Consider the following 26371-nt stretch of genomic DNA (forward strand, 5'->3'; position numbering starts at 1 on the left):
ATGAACAGAGAATTGCAATCAGCTTACATCTGGGGAATAGGTGTAACAATGGACTCTAGGTGTTAAATCAAAGAAGATACACTGTAATCATTGGATGAGGCTGCTCTTATTGAAATAGGTGCACATACCAGAATTTTTTTTTTTTTTTAACTCTTGTTGCCCAGGTGGGAGTGCAATGGCGCAATCTCAGCTCACTGCAACCTCTGCCTCCTGGGTTCAAGTGATTCTCCTGCCTCCACCTCCCGAGTAGCTGGGAATACAGGCGCACACCACAACGCCCAGCTAATTTTGTATTTTTAGTAGAGATGAGGTTTTTCCCTGTTGGTCAGGCTGGTCTCGAACTCCTGACCTCAGGTGATCTGCCTGCCTCAGCCTCCCAAAGTGCTGGGATTACAGGCGTGAGCCACCATGTCTGGCCCAGAATTTTTTTTAATATATTGGCTTGAATAGCTAGAAGGGACTCAAACTGTCTAGTTAGTCATTGGCTGAAACTTGAATTCAACACGGTCAATGTTAATAAGATGGAGATGGCATACCTTCCTGGGCATACTGTAGAAGACAGACTTGCTTAGGGAGATAGGAATGTTGGAGAGGAACTGCCATGATCATCCACTACCATTCCATGTCCCAAGCAAGTCTGAAGAATTCTCCCTTCACCAAAACAATGAGAAACCTAAAGACTGTCTTCAATTCACATCCTCTGCTCTCATACAAGGATATTTTGGGGAGTGGCTAGGGTCTTTCGCCCAACCAAAGGTAACCTCATGAGAACCCCATGTTTCTAGAGACTATTTTGGAAAGCAATTGGAAGCCAAAACATTCACATATAGGTTTGAAATACCAAGGTATTTATGACTCAGGGGCGTGTGTGTGTGTGTGTGTGTTTCAGAGTTTCAATGTCCTGTTGTCACCCTCAGTGACCTATATCCACTAAAATTGCAAAAAGAATACTATATCTAAAAGCTATCTGGTTAAGATATCAGAGTCATATGGCTCTTACTAGTGGCATGACCTGTGCAAGTTTCTAGAAACCTCGGTACTTCATTTTTCTCATCCACAAAATGAGAATCATAATAGTTAGCACCTATGGCTTTTGTGAGGACTAAGTAAGTTAATAAATAAAGTGCTTAGAACAGTCTTTGGCCCATGATGAAAACTCTGCATGCGTTAGCTAGTATTATTGTTATCCAGGGTTATTATTGGGGTCCTGGTGAGCATTACACAAGTGTTATTTATCATTAATCACCCAGTTAAAACTTGCCACAGTAAGATCAAAAGCACACAAGCCATAATTCACTAACACAGAGTGAAATACAAAAGAGTTTAATGCTAATTATGCTTATTCACAAATGCAAGCATTTGCAGAGACATTTTTCTTTAGTTGTTCTTCACCAACACTAGTGGCTTTGTGAATTATACCGTTTGTAAACTTACAAATCTCCAGGCACTGAGCTCCCTGCAGGAGACTAGGGAGGGGCTTCACTCCCTAGAGAGACTCTCAAAGAAGGAAACATAATTGGGTTTGCTTTCCATTTGTCAAAGTGTGCCTCAGACTAGGGTATCTCCAACTTCAATGTGCATATGAAACATCTGGGAATCTTGGTAAAAGGAAAATTCTGGGCCAAGCCTGGTAGCTCACGCCAGTAACCCAAGCACCTTGGGAGGCCAAGGTGGGAGACTGCTTGAGGCCAGGAGTTCTACACCAGCCTGGGCAACATAGCAAAACTTCATTGCTACAAATAATAAAAAATAAAAATTAGCCAGGCATGGTGACGACGCATGCCTGTAGTCCCAGCAACTTGGGAGGCTGAGGCAGGCGGATGGCTTGAGCCCAGGGGGCAAGGCTGCAGTGAGCTATGATGACACCACTGCATTCCAGCCTGGGCAACAGAGCGAGACCTTGTCTCTAAAAGATAGATAGATAGATGGGCAACAGAGCGAGACCTTGTCTCTAAAAGATAGATAGATAGATAGATAGATAGATAGATAGATAGATAGATAGACAGACAGACAGACAGACAGACAGACAGACAGACAGACAGACAGACAGATAGAAGGAAAATTCTGATTCAGCAAGTCAGGCGTAGGGCCTGAGTTGGAGCATCTTAAACATGCTTCCAAGTGATGCTGACTCTGCCTGTCCCTGGACCACACATGGAGGAGAAAGGACACCAGGTCTCTGCACATGCAAGCACTTTGAGGGCCACCTGCATTCAGACAGGTGTGACTGAACCCCTAAGGACAGACTTTACTTCCTTCATCAGGTTCCCAAGGGAAAAACTCCTCATCGTCTCACATGTATCTTCCACTCAGACCTTCTTGCTCCTGCAAATATCCACAAGCTCGATGACTTCTCTGTAGCCAAAGAGTTTTCTTTTAACCAAGGGTCCCCCTGCCCCCGCCCAATTGTGTCAATGGACAGATTGCTGCACAATAACCTGATGTGACTGTTAAAGGATCAGGCTCATGGCCAGGCATGATGGCTCACACCTGTAATCCCAGCCCTTTGGGAGACCGATGAGGGCCCTTGAGCTGCCGAGAACGCTTCCTGGTTCGACTGTTTCAGGAAAGCATTTGCAAAGCTAGATGGATTCACTCCAGATGACCTAGTAGTGTGGTTGTGGAGAAATAGGAAAAGTTTTACACTGATGGTGGGACTGTAAACTAGTTCAACCATTGTGGAAGACAGTGTGGCGATTCCTCAAGGATCTAGAACCAGAAATACCATTTGACCCAGCAATCCCATTACTGGGTATATACCCAAAGGATTATAAATCATGCTGCTATAAAGACACATGCACACATATGTTTATTGTGGCACTATTCACAACAGCAAAGACCTGGAACCAACCCAAATGTCCATCAATGATAGACTGGATTAAGAACATGTGGCACACATATACCACGAAATACTATGCAGCCATAAAAAAGGATGAGTTCATGTCCTTCGTAGGGACATGGATGAAGCTGGAAACCATCATTCTCAGCAAACTATCACAAGGACAGAAAATCAAACACCATATGTTCTCACTCATAGGCGGGAATTGAACAATGAGAACACCTGGACACAGGAAGGGGAATATCACACACCGGGGCCTGTCGTGGGGTGGGGGGAGAGGGGAGGGATAGCATTAGGAGATACATCTAATGTAAATGACGAATTAATAGGTGCAGCACACCAACATGGCACATGTACACATACGTAACAAACCTGCACATTGTGCACATGTACCCTAGAACTTAAAGTGTAAAAAAAAGAACACTGAAAATGCAGAAATCAGTCAAATACATCCCTTAGGTCTTGAGGATACCAAGCCTTTATTCCCCAGTGAATGATGCAGGAAGCTCTGAGATCACCCAAACAGCTGCTGTGGGGACCACAGAGCTAAGGGGAACACACAGGGTGTAGCACAGCCCACAGTGACTTCAAGAGGCCATTCTTCTCAACCTGCTTCTATAATTCAGCTTTGGCTGGGTGTGGTGGCTCAAGCCTGTAATCCCAGCACTTTGGGAAGCGGAGGTGGGAGAATCACTTGAAGCCAGAAGTTCAAGACAGCCTGAGCAACAAAGTGAGACCCCCTGTGTCTACCAAAAAAAAAAAAAAAAAATTAAACAGAATACAGCTTTGGAGACAATTTTTTGAGTGACTATTTTTTTTTTCTTTTATATATTTTTTTTGAGACAGAGTCTCACTAGGACACCCAGGCTGGAGTGCAATGGCACAATCTCGGCTCACCACAACCTCTGACTCCCAGGTTCAAGCAATTCTCCTGCCTCAACCTGCTGAGCAGCTGGGATTACAGGTGCCTGCCACCATGCCCAGCTAATTTTTGTATTTTTATTAGAGATGGGGTTTCACCATATTGGCCAGGCCGGTCTCAAACTCCTGACCTCAAGTGATCCACCCGCCTTGGCCTCACAAAGTGCTGGGATTACAGGCGTGAGCCACCACGCCTGGCCTTTAAGTGACTATTTTGTCAACGAATCCAAGGATGATACAGAACTAATATGATGCACAGGAGGGAAGTCGATTCCTGACATGCAAAGGACACCTTGGGAATTGGGCTTAAAGGTCTCAAGGAGCCTGGTGGAAAAGAGCTGCAGGCTTCCAGAATCAGGGCTGATGGAGGGATCCTGGCCCCCAAAAAAGGCATCCAGGAAAGGTGAATCTTGGTCCCCAACTGGTGCTTGGTAAAAGTCACTTTAGCTGCAGAGGCTGATGAAAGAGAAATGGAAGAGTGACCACAAGAGAACAAAGAACTGAGTTAAAGTTCCAAGAAATAACTTTTGCAGTGATGAGCCAAGGAGGAGACCCCAGGCACTGAGCAGAAGTTTGGGGTTTTTGTTTATTTAACTCTGAATAGTTCAGGCTGTGCCCAGTGGCTCACATCTGTAATCCCACCACTTAGCGAGGCTAAGGCGGGAGGATCCCTTGAGGCCAGGAACTTGAGACCAACCTGGGCAACAGAGTGAGACTTCATCTCTGCAAAGAATAATAAAAAAACTTAGCTGGGTGGGGTTGCACACACCTGTAGTCCCAGCCATTTGGGAGGCTGAGGTGGGAGGATAGCTTGAAACCAGGAGTTTGAGGCTGCACTGATCAATGATTGCATACTACTGCACTCCAGCTTGGGTAACACAGTAAGACCCTGCCTCTATAAAAAATAAAATAAAATAAAATAACTCTGAGCAGTTCAGCCCATTTGGCGCGCGCGCGCACACACACACACACACACACAGAGCCAGTCCCACCACTGAGGGCAAACTGGCTCCAGGCCAGGTGAGCAATCCCAGACCCTCCTGCCTGCCTTCCATTCTGTCCTCTGGAAATGTCTGGCTGGATCCGTGTCCAGGAAATCCAGGCGAGATCCCTAATCCAGGGAGATGACTGTTCCATGTGCAGCCGGCAAGGCACCCCCATCCCACGGAACCACCTAATGAAAATCTCATGTGTCAACTTAAGTTGCACAGACAAACCCAGGCGAATTCCAGCCGGGCCTCGTGCCGAAGGTATGACCTCACTGTCGGGCAAAGCGGCAGGGACCCCAGAGAAAGAAGACTGGTGTGTGGGCCAGACCTGCTTCTAATCACAGCCAGATGGGACGGATGGAGGCACCACTGCCATCCTGCCCGCCCGATACCGGGGTGTACGGACCAGGAGGCATGGTCATCCTACAGCGAAGAATCCTAAGCTTTGCCCCAAACACTCCTTTTTTTTTTTTTTTTTTTTGGCGTCATCCACATACTAGTTTGGTGCAATTACTTTTGTATCAACCTAATAAACATCGCTGCCATTCCACATGTTCCACACCAAAGAGAAACTTAATTAGGTAGGCTCGAATCTCTGGAGGATTCCCAGTTACAGAAGCGAGGAAAGAAGGATATAATTAGAATCTTTTTTTTTTTTCCTTAACAGAACAGATGAAAAGGCCCCACTAAGGACAATTAAATGCAGCCATACCATCCATAACGAGAACCTGGTACCTGAGAAGTTTACTCATTGGCAACGTGAAATTTGCAAAATACCTTCAAGACACGCACTTCAACCTCAGACTGGGCATTTTTCATTTAGCTCTTTTCACACTTAGGGACTGTATAAATTTTTGTGGCGGCAATACCCGTAGCCTACACTGATGCGCTATTTTCACGGATTTTGTACTAAATCTTTTGTAGGCAACAAAACAAAACTTCAAGGAAGCTGAGCTTCAAAAATAAATAAATGTGCTTTTACCTGATGGGTCACCGTGAAATAGTTGATGACTTGAGTTTTTGTTAAAGGAACAAACAGAAATTCGCTGCAAGATTTGCTCAGAAGTTCTGCTTTCAGTGTTGGTAGCTGAGTATGATGAGTTGCAAATAAATTGGTGAAACTTGTAGTCTCTTAAACCGCATACCAGATGCCTGAGCCCTGATGAGCTCTTTGAACAATATCATCACATAAAGCCCCAAGGGACTCCAAGCTCTCATGAAATCAGGGAGGATCTGCAATAATCTAAAAATTTCCCCACAAGCTGGGGTCCAATGACAGAATATACAAACAAGCATGAACTTGGGGCCAAAGACGCTTAAATCTTTTTTTAATTTTTTTGTTTTTTTTTTTTAGAGATAAGGGTCTAGCTCTGTTACCCGGGCTGGAGTGCAGTGATACAATCATGGCTTACTGCAGTCTTGAACTCCTAAGCTCCAGCAATCCTCCTGCATCAGTGTCAACAATCCTCCTGCCTCAGCCTCCCAAGTAGCTGGGATTACAGACGTGTACCACTATGCCCAGCTAATTTTTTCTGTTTTTGCAGAGATGGGTTCTCACTATGTTGCCCAGACCGGTCTCAAATTCCTGGCCTTAAGCAGTCATCCTACCTTGGCCTCCCGAAGTGCTGGGATTACAAAATGTGGGCCACGGTACCCAGCAAGATCCTTAAATCTTATAGGAATAACTCTCCCACAATTATAAGAATAATTTCTGGGCCGGTCGCAGTGGCTCACGCCTGTAATCCTAGCACTTTGGGAGGCCGAGACAGGCAGATCACGAGGTCAGGAGATCAAGACCATCCTGGCTAACACAGTGAAACCCCATCTCTACTGAAAATACAAAGAAAACTAGCCGGGCGTGGTGGCGGGCGCCTGTAGTCCCAGCTACTTGGGAGGCTGAGGCAGGAGAATGGCATGAACCTGGGAGGCGGAGCTTGCAGTGAGCCAAGATCGTGCCACTGCACTCCAGCCTGGGCAACAGAGCGAGATTCCGTCTCACAAAAAAAAAAAAAAAAAAAAAGAAGAACTTCTGGACATAACTAGGAATAACACTCTACAAGAAAAATGAGCCCAACCTATGTGTAAAGAAGTTGCTAATTGCTAATTCCATTCACATTTAGTCCATTTGACTAGGATTTTTGTTTGTTTTGTTTGTTTTTTGAGACGGAGTCTTGCTTTGTCACCCAGGCTGGAGTGCAGTGGCGCGATCTCAGCTTGCTGCAACCTCTGCCTCCTGGGTTCAAGTGATTCTCGTGCCTTAGCCTCCCGAGTAGCTGAGATTACAGGCACGTGGTACCACGCCTGGCTAATTGTTTTGTATTTTTAGTAGAGACAGGATTTCACTATGTTGGTGAGGCTGGTCTCAAACTCCTGACCTCAGATGATCCGCCCGCCTCGGCCTCCGATAACAGGTGCGATTGACTAGGTTTTATTACAAGAGTTGTGTGAGCAGAATCAAAGACCCAAAGCCTTCTTAGTTCCAGAAACAGACGTATAGATTAAGACTTTTCTTATTTCAAGGAGGAAACTTTTTTTCCTGCAAATGTATCTCTGAAATAATGATGGAAGTCACTGGAAGTGAGATCTTGCTGTAAAAGGTGTGCTTTGCTCCAGCTTTTCAGAAATATCTCTAAAATGTAAAGCAACGTCAAATCAGGCCTACAAAGACATGGTGAGTCACCATCAATCAGAATTGGGAGAACAAACTGAGAACCGCTCATACAACTGAATACCCTGGATAAAACATCTCTATCCTGAACCAGAAAATAAATGTCTACAGCTGCACTTGGCGGTTGGCCCTAGGGTCCATTCACCATATGGTCACCCTTATTATCATCCTCCCAACAAGTCCGGCAAGATAACAGGCTAAAACCATGCTCTTGCAACTGGCCTGCAGGCCAAGCAAACATCTCCTTATCATAACCTTGGTCTGTTCTTCCAAAGAGACTTCCTGCCCATCTCCTCTGTCCTTGCTTCTTGGTGTATATCTAATGCTCAACCTGGGCACGCCAAAAGCCCAGTCCTCTGGTGCCTGATGCCTAGAATTAAGCTGCTTTTCAGAGGGAAAGGGTGTGTGTTAACAAAACAAAACAAAGAGGCCTCCTTCCTGGACCTTTATCTAAGGCAGGATCTAGCTGGTTTGGGATAAAACCTAGGGTTTTAGACTAGGGAAGAAACTTAAAGATTATCAAATGCAGTCATTTTTCAAAGCTTATTTTATTTTTAAGATGGAGTTTCGCTCTTTGTCACCCAGGCTGGAGTACAATGGCACGATCTCAGCTCACCGCAACCTCCGCCTCCTGTGCCCAGTTCATTTTTCAAAGCTTTTGAAACATTACGAGGGCTGGGTGCATTAGCTCACGCCTGTAATCCCAGCACTTTGGGAGGCTGAGGCAGGCGGATCACTTGAGCTCAGGAGTTCGAGACCAGACTGGCCAACATGGTGAAACCCCATCTCTACTAAAAATACAAAAATTAGCTGGGCGTGGTGGCGCACGTCTGTAACCCCAGCTACTCAGGAGGCTGAGGCAGGAGAATTGCTTCAATCTGGGAGATGGAGGCTGCAGTGAGCCAAGATCATGCCACTGCACTGCAGCCTGGGTGTAAGACAGAGTGAGACTCTGTCGCACATTTAAAAAACACTACAAGGTTGTATTTTTTCCAGTGAGGTTGTATGCAGAAACTCAGTACATAGAAAATAGACATAAAACAAGCTGTTATGTCCATACAGTGGAATAGGAATATGGCCATCAAAAGAAACGAAGTCATGATAAATGCTACAACACAGGTGAACCCTGGAAACACTATAGTAAGTGCAAGAAGCCACTCACAAAGGAAGGCAAATTATATGATTCCATTAATAGAAAATGTCCAGCAGAAGCAACTATAGAGACAGAAAATAGAGAAGTGCTTGTGTAGGGCTTGGGGAAATACGGGGATTGAGAGGTGATGGCTAAGAGGTACAAGGTTTTGTCTGGGTGTGGTGGCTCACATCTGTAATTCCAGCACTTTGGGAGGCCAAGGCGGGCGGATCACAAGGTCAAGAGATCGAGACCATCCTGGCCACCATGGTGAAACCCTGTCTGTACTAAAAACATGAAAATTAGCTGGGCATGGTGGTGGGCGCCTGTAGGCCCAGCTACTTGGGAGGCTGAGGCAGGAGAATTGCTTAAACCCGGGAAGTGGAGGTTGCAGTGAGCAGAGATTGTGCCACTGCACTCCAGCCTGGTGACAGAGCGAGACTCCATCAAAAAAAAAAAAAAAAAAGGAAGTGCAAGGTTTCTTTTTGGAGCAATGAAAATGTTCTAAAATCGACTGTGGTATGCGTTGCACAAATCTCTGAATCTAGCCTGGCCTGGCTGACCTGGCAGAACCCCTACATACTCCTCTCCTGGATAAGCCCACCAATCACCTGGATATTGAGACCATCGATACCCTGGCAGACACCATCAATAAGTTTGAGGGTGGTATGAAGCTAGTCAGCTATGACTCTGGACTCATTCAGCAAGTGAGGTCCTGGCCAGGTGTGAGGTACAGCAGAGAGTGTCTAGGTGGTTGGGTGGAGCAGTCATGGCATATGAAGGGGCGTAGTACTTGCTTACTGAATTAAGAAAAGAGGCTCAGACTGTAGACACAGGTGGCGAGGACCAGATCTTACGGCTCTACTTATGGGGCTACTTTGAAAGTGTTAAATGAAACACTTCATTTCTTCAGTAGCTACTTGGAGATGTTAACCAACTTGGGATTGTTGAGCCAAATGGGGCAGAGAGTTGGGTAGAAAACAGGGTGCTTTTGCTACTGGTCCCAAGATTCTTCAATCCAAAAACAGGATTCTACTACGAAGGGCGTGGACTAGACAGGGGACCGCCACAGTCACTGGAGAATAAGCTGCAGGTCATTTCTCTGAAGCTTTGGAGAAGATGGAAATTGGGCGGGGGGGGGGGGGGGGGTGGGGAGGGGAAGGAGGCTGAGAGTGAAGCCTCTGAACAGATCTGGACAATGGGAACGTCCAGACAGAAGGAAGTGACAATGGGAATGACACAGTAGCTCCAGCTTAGAAGGCTCCAAAGCCTGCGGGTTATGGTGTCCTTGGGATAGACCATCCCAAAAAACTTAGAGGTAGTGAGGCAGTGTGCAGGATATGGGCTTGTGGGGTAGGGCAGGAAGATAATGCCATTTTCTTCCTTAGAATCCCCTTCCACCAGTCTGCTGGGCAAGAATGGGGACAGTGACTGGGCCAGGATTAAGTCTAGGATTTGTTTTCCAGGTTGCCTAGGAAATGTGTGTCTGTGGGAAGCAGAGAATCACTGAATGGCCTGGAGACACCCTGGCCCACAGGGAACACCTCAAGTCCAAGCTGGTAGATGAGAATCCCCAGCTCACCAGAAGGACATACAACACATGAGCCCTCTGGTCTTGGGTTAGGACCTCCGTCTGGAGACCAACAGCTGCTACCCATTGACCAGTCTCTCAGACAACATAGAAAAGTGGTTGCCTAGGGCTTGCGGGGACAGGCGGATTGGGAGGTGATGGCTAAGAGATGTGGAATTCCTTTTTGGAGTGATGAAGGTGTTCTTTTATTTTCCTTCAACTTTTATTTTAAGTTCTGGGGTCCATGTGCAGGATGTGCAGGTTTGTTACATAGATAAACGTGTGCCATGGTGGTTTGCTGCACAGATCAACCCATCACCTTGGTATTCAGCCCAGCACCCATTAGCTATTCTTCCCAATGCTCTCCCTCCCCACCCCCAACAGGCCCCAGTGTGTTGTTCCCCACTATGTGTTTATGTGTTCTCATCATTTAACTCCCACTTACAAGTGAGAAAAAGCACAGGTATCTTGGAACCTAAAATAACACACAATTTAGGCCGGGCGCACTGGCTCACACCTGTAATCCCAGTACTTTGGGAGGCCGAGGTGGGCAGATCACGAGATCAGGAGATTGAGACCATCCTGGCCAACATGGCGAAACTCCGTCTCTACTAAAAACACAAAAATTAGTCAGTTGTGGTGGTGCATGCCTCTAGTCCCAGCTACTCTGAAAGGCTGAGGCAGGAGAATCACTTGAACCTGGGAGGCGGAGGCTGCAGTGAGTCGAGATTGCATCACTGTACTCCAGCCTGGGCGACAGAGAGAGACTCCGTCTCTAAAATAAATAATAAATAAAATACAATTAAAAAAATTAAAATAAGATAAAAATGTTAAAATAGACCTGTCATGAAAAAAAAAAGGTGAGAACATGTGGTGCTTGGCGTTCTGCTCCTGCGTTAGTTTGCCGAGGATAATGGCTTCCAACTAAAATCCATTGTGGCGCTGGTTTTACAAATCTGTGACTCTCGTCTGGCTACACTGGGGCTACACCCCGGCACTGCTGCAGCACTGCTCCCCTGGCTCCTCCCCTGCCCCTGCAACTGCCTTAGCTGCACTCTTAACTACAGCGGGACAGTTACCTGTTTCATGTCCTCCTTCCACTTATATTTGTCCATGTCTGGACTTGACTGGCTGTTCCCTGCAGCCTCTTGCTGGTGAACTTTTCCTGAGTGTGATGCAGCCAGAGACACTGAGGGTTAGCCCAGGAGCCCAAGGCCAGGCTCTAGCCCATGCAGGAGCTTAGGATTCTTGTTTGAGGGGTTTTGGTGATGTTGGAGGAACATTCCCCAACTCACTGCCCCCATTCCTTTTTGCTTCTAGTTTGGAGCTCTGGACCAAGACCCTGGTCTTGGTCAATTTTTAAATAATTTCTCAACAATGTAACTTGTAGATCTGTGTGACATCTACAAAGCATCCAATAAAGAAAGAGGAAACAAACAAACAAAACCCTGCGCATCCACTAAGCACCACTGAATCGTGCACTTTAAATGTGTGAATTTTAGAGTATGTGAATTCTATCTCAACAAAGCTGTTATTTAGAAGAGGAGGAGGAGGAAGAGGGGCAGGGAGAAGAGGAAGAAGAAGGAGGAGGAGGAGGAGGGAGGAGGGAGTGGGGGAGGGAGTGAGGGAGGGAGGAGGGAGGAGGGAGGAGGGGGGAGGGAGAGGGGGATAGGGATGGGGATGAGGGAGGGGGAAGAGGGGGATGGGGAGGGGGGAGGGGACGAGAAGGGAAAAAACAAGACGCTGTAACTGTTCCACCAGCCAGGCCTCTTTCCTTACCCCATCCTATAGTGGCCCTGAAACCATCTCTACAGGCCCCTAGAACTCTATGGAAAACTACTGAAAAAGCCTGTTCTAGTCCAAGTTTCTGCTTCTCAAATGTAAACCAAGTCTCTGGATTTAAAAGCGCAAGGCCCTGCATAAACCGAAGGTCTCACTGATGAGACCGCGGCATGTCTCAGGGGAGAAGCTGCTTGTCCGGGTCTTACCGTCCATGTCCAAGCGCTGCATGATGATGGCCAGCTCCACCTCGCTTGGCATGTACCCCAAAGAGCGCATGGCCATGCCCAGCTCCTGCTTGGAGATGAAGCCGTTCCCATCCCGGTCCAGAACCCGAAAGGCCTCTCGGATTTCTACAATGGAAAAGCAAAGAAAGTCCAGTGGTCACACGGCTGGCTTTATTGCATTGCAGTTATTGGTGATTGCCTACTGAGAACTCCTAACTGCTTTAAAAACAGTGATTTGTTAAAACTCTTTAATCAGATAAAAGGGAGGACAGAAGAAGAACATAAGAAAAGAAACGAAGAAAAGAAAAACGAAAGAGAAAAAAGGAAATGGAAGGGAGGAGAGGAGAAGGGAAAATGAGAGAGGAAGAGAAAGAAAAGGAAAGGGAGAAAGGGAGAGAGAAAAAGAGGAAGGTGGAAGGGAGAGTGGAAGAGAGGAATGAAGGGAGGAAAAAAGAGAAAGAAGAAAGGAAGGGAGGGAGGGAGGAAGGAAGGGAGAGACGGAGGAAGGGAGGGAGGGAAGGAGGAGGGAAGGAAGGAGGAAGGAAGGAATGAAAAAAGGAAAGAAGAAAGATAAAGGAAGGAAGGAGGGAAGAAACGAACGCAGGCAGACAAAAGGAAAAAAAGAAAAAGAAACGAAGAAAGAGAGAAAGAAAGAAAGGAAAGAAAAAAAGAGAAAGAAAGAGAAAGAAAAAAAGAAAGAAAGAAAGAAAGAGGAAGGGAGGGAGGAGGCAGCTCGACCTGAGCATCCTCCAACTCTGTAGGAGGCACACAATTAGATGGTGGTCCCAGCAGAGAATCATGTTAACCAAGGACACTTTCTGAGCAAAGATGAGGATTTGGTTTCAGCTGTGAGGAGAAAGCTGCCTCTTAACTGCAGTCCTCAGGAGGAAAGGAGAATGCAGCTCCCCTCTGCAGGCATATTTCAGATCCCTGCTGCTGTAGGAGCTGTGCAGAAAGCTCTTCCAGCCTCATAGGAGGAGAAGAGTTAAGTATCCGGCTGTTTTTGTCTCATTCTCCTAATTTACAGGTGTTTTGTAGACATAAACAACCTCAGATCAATAAGAGCATCGTGAAAACTCAAAAGATGCCTTTAATCACTTTGCCCCTGGGCTAGCAGAGAACTTGACTCTGCGGTCAGTAAGGGCTGTTTCACTTGGCAGGCAATCTCTCCTCTTCCCCTAAACCAGAGTTGCTCTAAATTCCACCCAGAGTCCCCTTCTCCAGAGCCACTGCAGCTGTCAGTCCTGGATTGGATGTACAACACAAGGAATTGGAGGTCACAGTGTGAAGATGAAAGGTTCGTTAATTGTTTCTGAGCACACCAGACCTAGAATAGCTTTGACTTTTCATCAATAAACCCAGTGCAAGCCCAGATATGTCAGCTGCCATTATTCACCATGCCACGCTAGTTGATAGAAAGTCAACTAGTATTGACTTTCTATTCCGTGAGAAGCACAGTATTAATAAATACGGAAAAATAAAAATTATCCACCAGGCATTGGGGTTCTCCCACTCAGCTCGACTCCACTCAGGATGGTGAGATGCATGCGGAAACCTTCTATCACTCTTCAAACGCATACAAGCCCCTCGGTTCTGACTCATTTACTTACTACCTCACTGAATATCTGACCATGCCCTGGCATGATCATTACCACAAATGTGGTGATTTAAGACAATAGAAATCTATTCTCTCACAGTCTGGAGGCCAAAATTCCAAAATCAGCATCATTAGATCACAATCATGATGTCAGCAGAGCTGTGCTCCCCGTGAAGGTTCTAAGGGAAAATCCATTTGTCTCTTCCAGCTGCCAGAGGCTGCCAGCATTCCTTGGCTTGCGGCCCCATCACTCCAATCTCCATCTTCTCCTCTTCTGTCTGTAAATCTCCCTCTGCCCTGCTCTTATAAGGACACTTCTGTTTGCATTAGGGACCACTCAGATAATCCAAGATAATCTCCCCATCTCAAGATTCTTAACTTCATCACATCTTCAAAGACTTTTCTGTGAGATAACATTTATAAATCTCAGAGATTAGGATTTGATATCTTTGGGGGCTGGTTTTCAGATTGCTACACTATTGTATCCAGTGCTTCTGCCTAAAATATCTTCCCTTCTTCTTCTCCCTGCCCAAAATTACATCCATCCTTCAAGGTCAAGTGTGGATGCTAAAGTGACTCCATCTTGGATGCTAATCTGCCATGTTGACTTCTGACAAACTCTAATTCTGGGAATGCCTCCCGGATTTCTATGTTATCTACTGTTCCTTGTGTAAGACCTTGTTCTTACCATACATCCTGCCCTTAGGCAGACTCCTGCCTTTCCCTACAATCGTCTATACATTCCTTCCCTATGATATATAAGTCCTGGGTCTGGTAGGTGATGGCTGGGGGCATCCACCATCTTGTCTCGCCATGCCGCAAGACACAGACATAACCCAAGTCCCTATTAAATGTTTCTTTCTGACAAGCTAGATATATCAGCCTCTTTTTTCAGCCTCTCAGCTTCCTTGGACTTTGGGAGTAAGTTTGCATGGACTTGCCCATTGCAAAACACCAAACCAGGGGTGATGGATTCCGCAAAACTGTCTTTGCTCACCATAGCCAAGTTATCTCCCTTTCTGCTGACTGTTCACAGTAGGTCATTCATTCCTTTCTTGTGACATCCAGCATACTCCACCTAGAAATACTATCATTGGCTTCTTTTCTGAGCGGTAAGCACCTCCTACCCTTCTTTCATCTTATGTGTTCCCCGCCCAAACTGTAGGAGGCGCTAGACAGATAGCTGTTCAAGGGATGATGAGTCTGAATGGATAAGGATCATATATTAGTAGTAAATTCATTATCAATACTAATCCAGCATGCTGAATTCTTTCTGGGACGAATTGTGGGCCCCAGCAGAGAGAAGACCAGCCTGTGCACCAGGACCCTAGGCTCCCAGCCAGGCGTATTAGCTAATTAGGTCCGCGGCCAAACCCTGGAGGCCCCAGTTTGTTCATGCGAAAAATGAGCTGTGCTGGCTGCAAGGATCCCTCAGGTCCTCCAGCCCTTCTTTCTGTGGATCCGTGGACATTATTAAAGTGTTTAAGTGAAGAACAGGAAGCCTGTGTTCTCTTACACACCCTATTAATCTGCTGTTCAACACCTCCTCCCCTTTCTTTCCATCAATGGTATAGAAACAAATTTTAGTCCAACCCAAATTCTGAATCAAGGCGTTTGTCTGCATTTTGAGCTTTTCCCATCAATGAAATATGCCCAAGGTTACCTAAAACAGCCATATGTTTTCCTACCAAGTCCCGACTGGCCTGGAAGGAGCTTGGAGCCACTACTCAGCTTGAGGTCATGGCACACTGTGCTCAAGGACACTGGGGTGGAGGACATAGCCTCATGTGGCCTGAGCTCAGATCCCCAATTGCCAAGGATGGGAGGACGCAGAGGCCAGGCCTCCCGACGTGAGAGTCAGCCCATGAGGCAGCCAGCGCCAAGCGCCAGCTCTGCTCTGCAAGCTGGTGCAGCCTTCCCCCTCAGCCTCAATTTCCCCATCTGAAAAAATGGGTTAGGTGTGATGTCCTTCCAGCCTCTATAGCAGGGTTTTACACTGGGGCCAGGACATACGATGCAACAGTAGGAAGTGTCAGAGGATGACAAGGTCTGCGGCTGCAGTTACTGGATAGCCAGTTGTAAGCTAAGTCTTGCTCTTAGTTCTCCAGAAGGCTCCTTCCCAAGGCATCATCTCCACTTCCCATTCCTTCTGACTCAATCCTGAACTCTCTGGGTTACTGATATGGCTGGACAGGGTGGGTCCCTTCCATTGACAGACCTTTGTTCCTGTGGTCTTCCTGTATGCCCTAGACCTTACGGGTAAGCATCAACCTACATCCTTACACTGGGCGACACCCCAGCGGGCCCTAGCTGGGGGTGTTTGAGAACATGGCCTGGAAATGAGGACCCAGACAGCTGAGCCTTTGGACCTCCGAGTTGCCCCACCTTTGGGGCTACTGGATTTAGCAAGTCAGACCACAGATGGAGGTCACTCCAGAACTTCCCTCCTCTAAAGGGACCTGCTCCTTCGAAGCCTTGAATGCCTGTGGCTTAATCTGTAGTCTGTAGCAAGGCTGGCCTCCTCCAACCAAGCCCAAGACAGGGCAGGCCACACATCAGCTCAGGGTTCTATTTTCTGTGGCATGCAGGTAAGTAGGGCAAAGCTGTCCTTCTTTATTCTCTATTTGCATAGGGAGCTCCTGGCTCCCACGTAGAGAATTCGTGTGTGTGTCTATGTGAGTGTGTGTGTCTGTCTGTCTGTCTGCAGAAGCAGACAAACCTCACTAACTTTTTTTTTCAAAATAGCAGAAACAGGAAAAAAAAAAATACAAAACTAGAAATCCATAATAGGCACCTCTGGAGATTTAATGTTTCTAGGGTAAGGAAAGCCCAGGCGAACCAGAGGCTTATTAGAAGGAAATGGGTCTTGCAGTCTGGGAAAGACATGTGATGTGTGCCTCATTTTATTTTTAATAGCAAAACAGGGTGTGAAAAATATGCCCGTAAAACCCACGGAGACATTGGAACAGGCAGGATCCCTCTGGCTCTAGGAGGACGGCTCCCAGCATTGAGTGGGCTTTGGCCACTTTCCCATCCTTGGGAACTAGGGACCACAGATCAAGTTTTCAAGAACAGCCAGTAATGTTGTGTGCTTTTCACTGAAACGTACTCCTTCTTTGGCCTAAAGTCTCTGGTGCACCAGGGCTACGTGAGCACGCTGTATCTTTGGTCTTTAATTAAACTTTACTCCTCCATCTCATGCAACACGTGCACGTTAGACACTAGTATGCCAATTTTAACCACCTCCAAGATGTCTTTGCGGGCCACAGAAACGCTCTCTGCAATGGTGATAGGAACCTGTCCAACTGTCATTGTGTGGTGTATGAAAGGACATGTGGCAACACGCATCGTCTGAAAGGACTCCAGTCTCCGCAAGCATATGGAGTCGCCCAGAATCAAAGTCGGCGTTCCCACAGGGATCTGAGCCCCTCCTCCCTAAAGGGAAGCAAGGAGCCAAGCAAGGACTTGGAAAGAAATAATCCTGTTATTCAGCCCAAGAGATTTACTTCTCATTATGCTGGTAACTTATTTTTTTTTTTTTCTGAGACAGTCTTGCTCTGTTGCCCAGGCTGAAGTGCAGTGGCACCATGATAGCTCACTGCAGCCTTGAGCTCCTGGGCTCAAGAGATCCTCCTGCCTTGGCCTCTTGAGTACACACCACCATGCTCGACTAATTTTTTATTTTTCATTTTTTGTAGAAACAGGGTCTCGCCGTGTTGCCCAGGCTGGTCTCAAACACCCAGCCTCAAGCAATCCTTCTGCCTCAGCCTCCCAAAGTGCTGGGATTACAGGCATGAGCTGGTAACTCTTTTTTCTTTCTTTCTTTTTTTTTGTTGGAGATGGGGTCTCGCTCTGTCACCCAGGCTGGAGTGCAGTGGCATGAGCTCAGCTCACTGCAACCTCCGCCTCCCTGGTTCAAGCAATTTTCCTGCCTCAGCCTCATGAGTAGCTGGGATTACAGGCGCCCACCACCACGACAGCTAATTTTTTTTATTTTCAGTAGAGACGATGTTTCACTATGTCGGCCAGGCTGGTCTTGAACTCCTGACCTCAGGTGATCCACCCCCCTCTGCCTCCCAAAGTGCTAGGATAACAGGCATGAGCCACCGTGCCAGGCCCTCTTTTTTCTTAAAAAAAAGTCTGCATTGGGACCTAGTGCCCTCTGAGAATGAGGCCTCAGCTCCATGATGCTTCCTAATGACACAGCCAATTCCAGGCAGGAACAACAGCAAAAGCACAGCTATCGCAGGGAGGAGACTCATTTCTCAGGCATCAGATAAAGTCCACACACCAGCCAGCATCGATATTAGTTGGCTGATGTTCTAGCTTTGAAGAATCAGGTGAAATTTACAGTACTAATTTGCCACCTCAAATTTGTAATGAAGAACAACAATTTCTCCTATCTCAGTATGTGTACGATGCAAAATCTGCTTATTCTTCACAGAAATATATCTTCAGGAAGAATGTGGGTCTTCATTGCATAAAGTGATGGCTTTATTAACAAAGAAGATGCGTTGTGAGGCTAGATGGCATTGAGACATTGCAAAACTGGAGAAAGATGCGGTTCAGCGAGGCGAGGCAAGGCAGTTATTTAAAAGCAATGGAAATGCACCGGAAAATGCAAGAAACAAACCTAGAGTTATTTATGCAAAGGAAGAAATTGGGCAGGGACTGAGCCTATGACAAAGAGATTTAGAAAGGTTTTCACCTTCTCTAAGAAAGGCAAAAAATGAATATTTACCGATGATTAATAAGCCATTCATTCTGCAAAAAGTTGCTGTTTACTTATATGTCAGGGGCTGTGCTAGGATAGATAAGTAGCAAAAGAAACTTTCCAGGCTGCAAGAAATCTGTATTACAGTTGAAGAGACAGAGAGGTGACCAGATGTTCATAAGCAAGAATGACAAGTGCTATAATACAAGTCTACACAAAATCCCACGGAGGTCGAGATGTTGAAGGGACAACTCTGAGGAAGGGCTGTTGGGGTTACGCTTGAATCTTTTAAATCTCAAGTCTATCAAGAGAAGGGTAAACAGGCAGGGGTGGGAAAATGTGGCAAGACACGGGCATGTCTACAATTCTGGCTGCCCGGTGGGTGGAGAAACGAGAAACACTGAGAGATGAAAATGGAGAATTGCACTAGGGCGATGCTATAGTTTGGATGTTTTTTCCCCAAAATCTCATGTTGAAATTTGATCTCCAGTGTTGGAGGTGGAGCCTAATGGGAGGCCTATGAGCCATGGGGCCAGATCCTGCATGAACAGATCAATACTCTCTCTGGGAGGAGGAGGAAGGGTTGCATGAGTCCTCAATTAGTTCCTGCAAGAGTTGGTTAAAAGAAAAGAACCTGGCACCTCCCTCTCTCTCTCTTGCTTCCTCTCTTACCATGGGATCTTTGCACACACTGGCTCCCCTTTGCCTTTGTCCATGGGTAGAAGCATCCTGAGGTCCTCACCAGCAGCCAAGCAATTGCTGGTGCCATGCTTCTTATACAGTCCACAAACCATGAGCCAAATATATATTTTCTATATAAATTATCTAGCTTCAGGTTTTCCTTTATAGCAACGCAAAACAGACTACGACAGGCAATATAGCAATGGGCCTTCAGAGCCATCTGGGCTCTACCCCGCAGGCCAGGGGTTGGCAAAGGATGGCCTGTAGCCAAGCCTAGCTCACCACCTTCTTTCACAAATAAAGTTTTACTGGAACACAACCATGCACATTTGTTTCTATATGTCTCCACTGGTTGTCTATTTTCTCCTGTTTTTGTGCTACACCAGCAGAATGGAATAATTGTGACAGGAACTGTGGGGCCCACAAAGACTAAAATATTTATACTCCGGACTTTTCTTTTTAAAGTGTGTGACCCTTTCATGTAGGCCACAGGGAGCTCCCAGTGGTTTTAAAATAAATATTTTTTAAGGGTGAGATTTCTAGACCAAGAGCTCAGGCATCAGGGTGGCTATAGCTGGAGTGACAAGAGATAAGAGGCTGTCACAGAGTCTAAGGGGAAGATGAGGAACTCAGAGCTAAGCCAGCATGGTGGCAGAGGACACTGTGGAAAGAAGAGTTTCAGAGACTTTTTCAGAGATAGAGTGGATGGTGCTCAAGGAGAGCTCAGATGTCAGAGTCTGGGAGAGGGATGATTTGAAAGACAATGCTGGAGGGCTGGGCACAGTGGCTCACGCCTGTAATCCCAGCATTTTGGGAGGCTGAGGTGGGTGGAACACTTGAGGTCAGGAGTTTGAGTCCACCTTGGCCAACATGGTAAAACCCAAGAAAGAAGTAAAGTAAAAGTAAAAATAAAAGTTGAAGGGAAGGGAAGGGAAGGCAACACTGTAGTTTACGTGATGGCATTAACAACAAACAATTCAGGAGGGACTGCAGGCTGTCTTGGAGGGAAGTGAGGTTTGGCCACACTGAGGATAGGTGTATGAGTGATACCCTGGTGATTGCTTCTAGCGAGCAGCTGCAAATACTTGGCAAGAGTTTGGAGACAGGTGATGCTGAAAATATGACAAGAATGGAAAATGGGGATAGAATGATGATCGCTGCATAGAAAATGCTGGTTTAATCCCAGGGAGGGCTTTAGTGTGAATGAGTTCTGATTTAATTACAACCTATCAGTCTGCAAATAATGACCAACTGACTTCAGAAATTAGGAAACACAGAGGTGAAAGGGATAGAGCTATGAAGGCAGAGGGAAGTGTGCTAGAAAAAGGAGGCTGGGGCCAGGCATGGCGGCTCATGCCTGTAATCCCCACACTTTGGGAGGCCGAGGTGGGCAGATCACCTGAGGTCAGGACTTCAAGACCAGCCTAGCCAACATGGCAAAACCCCGTCTCTACTAAAAATACAAAAATTTGCTGGGCGTAGTGGCACATGCCTGTAATCCCAGCTACTTGGGAGGCTGAGACAGGAGAATCACTTGAACCTGGGAGGCAGGGGTTGCAGTGAGCCAAGATCATACCACTGCACTCCAGCCTGGGCAACAAGAGAAAAAGGAGGCTGGGCAATGCAACAGGAGCTCAGAAGTGTTCCCATTTTTAGTAATGTGGGACATTATGGACATTACATTATATACGGACATTACACTATATATAGTATAATGTCCATGTCCCACATTATATACTGTATAGTATATATTATACATAATATACAATTATATATATTAATGTATAATATATAATATATACTATATATAATATACAGTGTATAATAATAACATGGGCCACAGAAACAAGCCACTTAGATGGAGGGGTGGATACACTGCTGCTTTGTATAACTCACTTTTTTTAGCACCATCATCTCCACCCGGATTTTTTTTTTTTACTTTTTCATGGAAAGATCTATTTTAATTTATTTTTTAATATTTTTAATTAAGGTCAAAAATATAATTTACCATTTTCGCCACTGTTAAGCGTTCAGTTCAGTAATGATAAATACATTATACATATACATTCTTTTTTTTTTTTTGAGACAGAGTGACTGTCGCCCAGGCTGGAGCACAGTGGTGCGATCTCGACTCACTGCAACCTCCATCTCCTGGGTTCAAGCAATTCTCATGCCTCAGTCTCCTAAGTAGCTGGGATAACAGGTGTGTGCCATCACACCTGGCTAATTTTTGTATTTTTAGTACAGCCGGGTTTCGCCACGTTGGCCAGGCTGGTCTCAAACTCCTGGCCTTGTGATCTGCCCGCCTCAGCCTCCCAAAGTGCTAGGATTACAGGCGTGAGTCACCGCGCCCGGCCATATACATTCTTTTTTATTTCCATCCCCCACCTTCTCTCCCCTCCTTCCTTACCTCTGGTAACCAGCAACCTACTCTCTATTTTCATGAGATCCTCTTTTTTTAGCTCCCATATATGAATGAGAAAATGCAATATTTTTCTTTCTGTGCTTTACTTATTTTATTTAACATGATGACCTCCAGTTCCATCCATGGTGCTGCAAATGACAGGATCTCATTCTTTTTTATGGCTGAACAACAGTCCATTGTGTATATGGACTACATCCTAGTTTTTATTTTTTCTGGGCACACTTTTAAAAAGGGATTGTGACTCCTTAGGTGATTTGCTATTTGAGGTGTGACTGCATCTATTTCAATAAATACTCATTGAACGTGCCTCTACTCCAGGCTCAGACTTGAAAAGAAGGCTCAACTGAGACATGGCAGAGGCACACCTGAGCCGAGCCCAGTCCTGAAGGCACTTCCTGCTTTTGTTTGTTGAAATGGAACCTTATTTCACAAAGCATTTTAGGCAGTTTCAAGGACTTAAATGAGACTAGCCTGGACAACATAGCAAGACCTTGTCCCTGTCTTTTTAAAAAAAGGCTTAAGATTTACCTAAGGGAAAAACATGCACGGGAGCTGGAGGTGAGAAAGATGAAATAGAAATCTCTGAGGAAGTATACAGGGAGGAGGTGAGATTTAGAGGCTGAGAGAGGCTGAGGCTTGGAGGAAGCATGGCAGAGAGGCCCTTCAAAGAGGGCACAACAGGGTACGGAAGCAGGAGGGGACTGAGCTGGGGCTTTGGGCTTCTCCTGGGTGGCGCCATGCAAAAGGGCACAGCTAGCACTAGCGGCCAGCCATACCTCCAAGTTAGCTGCAAGTATTAATCTGGAACTAGTCACTGCATCTGTGCTGTTAAGATGAGAATCCAGTGTTGAACAGGACTCCTGTAAATCAGTAAATTCCCCAGCCCAGATTCACCTTGGCCAGCTACCACCCAGCTATTGACCAAAGGAGCCAAACTCTGTAAAATATTTAAAGAGGTTTATTCTGAGCCAATATGAATAACCATGGCTCAGGTACAGTCTCAAGAGGTCCTGAGAAAGTGCCCGAGGTGGTCAAGTTATAGTTTAATTTTATACATTTTAGGGAGATAGGAATTATAAGCGAAGACATAAATTAATACATGGAAGGCGAACATTAATTCAGCCAGATATCTTCAAGTGGGGGTGCTTACAGGTCATAGGGGGATTAAAAGATTTTCTGAGGCTGAGTGCAGTGGCTCATGCCTGTAATCCCAGCACTTTGGGAGGCCAAGACAGGAGGATCATTTGAGACCAGGAATTCAAGACTAACCTGGGCAACATAGTGAGACCCCATCTCTACAAAAAATTAAAAACCAAATTAACCAGGTGTATGGGTGCACACCTGTAGTCCCAGCTACTAAGGAGGCTGAGGAGGGAGGATTGCTTGAACCCAAGAGTTTGAAGCTAAAGTGAGCTATGATCATACCACACTTAAGAAGTCAGAAGAAAGGAATGCTTGAGTTAAAATAAGGGGACTGTCAAAGCCAAGGTTTTTGTTACATAGATGAAGTCTCATAGATGGCAGCCCTTAGAGAGCATGTGATGCTATACCGGTCAGGCTGGATTTGGTATGTTACTACCTTAAGACACTTTTTGGTCAGTCTTACGATCTGCATTTTAATCTTAATGCTGGTCAGTTATGCCTAAACTCTGAAAGGGAAGGGATATAACAAGGTGTGTGTGACCTCCCTTCCCATCATGGCCAGAATTCAGTTTTTCAGGGTGCTTGGGGGTCCCTTTGGCCCAAACTGGGGTCTGTTCAGTTGGTTGGGGGCCTAGGATTTTATTTTTGGTTTACATTGCTTAAGAATGAGTCACTGTTGGCCAGACACGGTGGCTCCCACCTGTAATCTCAGCACTTTGGGAGGCCAAGCTGGGCAGATCACTTGAGGTCAGGAGTTTGAGACCAGCCTGGCCAACATGGCGAAACTCCATCTTTACTAAAAATACAAAAATTAGCCAGGCCTGGTGGTGGGTGCCTGTAATCCCAGATACTCAGGAGGCTGAGGCAGGAGAATTGCTTGAACCCAGGAGGTGGAGGTTGCAGTGAGCCGAGATTGCGCCACTGTACTCCAGCCTGGGTGACAGTGCGAGACACTGTCTCAAAAAAAAAAAAAAGAAAAAAAAAAAGAATCACTGTTGACCCTGGGAACAGACAGAAGGCAGTGTTGGGGAAAAAGGTGCACAGGCCCAGTGCTCAGGGCTGGTGGGCCATTGATAGGATGAACCTACTATGCATCTCAGATGTCCCTGCATGTCACACTCCTGGCCTTTCTCATTACCTCATGGCCAAAACCACATTTTTTAATTAAAACGTGAATCTGACTCCTTCCCTAGCTATCATTCTTAAAGAAGGGCATTTTTGTAACTTATTAAGTGGTGAAATTATACCAACAAACACTATCTCAGGTTATGAAAAATAATAATTTCTTTCATGGTCAAAATCACATCTTTAATGGAATAATTAAGTCAACTCCTTCCCTAGCTATCATTCTGAAAGCAGAGCATTTTGGTAACTTTATGAGGTGGTGAAATTCTACTACTCAGGTCATGAAAAGTATTTCTTTCTTAAGCTAGAATGGCACAAGATAGTCAGAAAGTTAGAGGCATTTCTAAGGGTTTAAGAACTAGAGCATAAAGTTAATCTGTCCCCAAACGTTACACCTGGACAGATTAAGCTGAATCGATTTTAGCATGCCAGGTAGGTTAAAGCTAATGGAAAATTCCTCAACAGTGATAGAACAAAGCAAATTAGAACAGAAACAAACAAGGAAAGCCCAGCCCAGCCAGAGATACTGAAAGCTCCAGGCAGGGCCAAAAGGAAAATGAGTGGATGAGATTTAAATATGTATGAGAGTGATAATCACTGGAGGGTCTCCATACAAAATGACAAATGACAAAATTCTCAGGGCTGACCCCTCTGGGAAGATGTCAAGTCAGAAGGAAGGGATCTCGCATTGCTGGAACACATCAGTTCCATTTGTCTGGAATGGTTCTAGACTCCACTGCTAGGTCATCAACAGCTGCAAGTCCAGAGGATCAACAAGGCAACTGCTCCTCCAAAAAAGCATGAAAAACTGTTCAGAATGGGTTTTAAAAATCAAAAGACAGATTTCAAGCAGTATCTATGTGGTGATCTTATTTTAGTAAAATAAAAATGATATATATTTTGGAAGACTGTAAGAATAGACATCAAGATATTAACAGTGAACTTTCTGTGTGGTGAGATTACAGCTGATGTTTATTTTCTTTGCTCATGGGTATTTTCAAAGTCTCTATTGTAAACGTGCTGTATTAGTCCATTTTCACGCTGCTGATAAAGACATACCCAAGACTGAGCAATTTACAACAGAAAGAGGTTTAATGGACTTACAGTTCCACATGGCTGGGGAGGCCTCACAATCATGGTAGAAGGTGAAAGGCATGTCTTACATGGTGGCAGAAAAGAGAAGAGAGAGGACTTATGCAGGGAAACTCTCCATTTAAAAACTGTCGGATCTCATGAGGCATATTAACTATCATGAGAACAGCGCAGGAAAGACCTGACCCCATATGATTCATTAACCTCCCACTGGGTCCCTCCCATAACACATTGGAATTCAAGATGAGATTTGAGTGAGGACAAAACCAAACCATAACACTTGCATTATATGGTAAAAAAAGGAAAAAAAAAAAACAGAGCTAACCCTACATAGGATATTGTATTAGTCTGTTTTTACACTGCTGATAAAGACATACCCGAGACTGGGTAATTTATAAAGAAAAAGAGGTTTAATGGACTCACAGATCCACATGGCTGGGGAGGCCTTACAGTCGTGGTGGAAGGTGAAAGGCATGTCTTACATGGTGGCGGCAGGCAAGAGAGAACTTGTGTAGGGAAACTCCCCTTTATAAAGCCATCAAATCTTGTGAGACTTGTTCACCACCACAAGAAGAGCATGGGAAAGACCCATCCCCATGATTCAATTACTTCTCACCAGGTCCCTCCCATGAGATGTGGGAATTGTGGGAGCTAAAATTCAAGATGAGATTTGGGTGAGGACACAGCCAAATCATATGAGATATGCTACATTTTCCAGATTACATGTAGTTTTTTAAAAGTAATTTCAACTTTTACTTTAGATTCAGGGGGTACATGTGCACATTGGTTCCATGGGTATATTGTGTGATGCTGAGGCTTGGGGCAAGAATGACGCTGTCACCCAGGTAGTGAGCATAGTGTCTAATAGGTAATTTTCCAGCCTTTGCCCCCCAGTAGTCCCCAGTGTCTATTGTTCCCATCTTTATGTCCAACACATATTTTTCAATGAAAAATGTCCCCAAAATGTATATAGAAAAAAAAATTATCTATATTTCACTGGTCAGCAATAACCATTACTAACACATTAGCACATTTCATTCCATACTTTTTAATAAGCAAATGTTCTTAATTCAACTAGGATCATGCTCTCTATATAGCTTTATATCATTTTTTTCACTTAACACACTCAATTTTCAATCTTCCATATTCGTAACTAGTCTGCAAAACAGCATTTTTGATGGTTGATCAGTATTCCATCCTATGGCCATAGCAAAATTGATTTCACCAAACTCCTATTGTGGGATATTTAGATAATTCCCAATTTTACATAATGTTGCAATGGAAATCTTTGTACACAAATTGTCATGCATTTTCATGGCCATTTCCTTAAGATGACTTCCTAGGAATACAATCACTGGGTCCAAGGGCAGAAACACTTTTCAGTCACTTAATACACATTGCCAAGTTGCCCTCAAAAAGGCAGTATCAATTACACCACCCTCTGCTTCCCATCAATTTCAGGCACAGAA

General features: G+C 45.4%; 1 protein-coding gene across 3 annotated transcripts in view; it reads right to left on the reverse strand.

Moving 5' to 3' along the window:
- The window catches only part of CALN1 (calneuron 1), a 634846-nt gene that overhangs the window by 317337 nt on the left and 291138 nt on the right, over window positions 1–26371 (reverse strand). For all 3 annotated transcript variants that reach the window (XM_055392700.2, XM_063708594.1, XM_019031704.4), the window contains one exon: window positions 12108–12251. In XM_055392700.2, coding sequence (XP_055248675.1) covers window positions 12108–12251 — 144 coding nt within the window. The remainder of the gene's footprint in view (window positions 1–12107; window positions 12252–26371) is intronic.

The sequence above is a fragment of the Gorilla gorilla genome, chromosome 6, assembly GCF_029281585.2.
Source record: "Gorilla gorilla gorilla isolate KB3781 chromosome 6, NHGRI_mGorGor1-v2.1_pri, whole genome shotgun sequence".
NCBI lineage: Eukaryota > Metazoa > Chordata > Mammalia > Primates > Hominidae > Gorilla > Gorilla gorilla.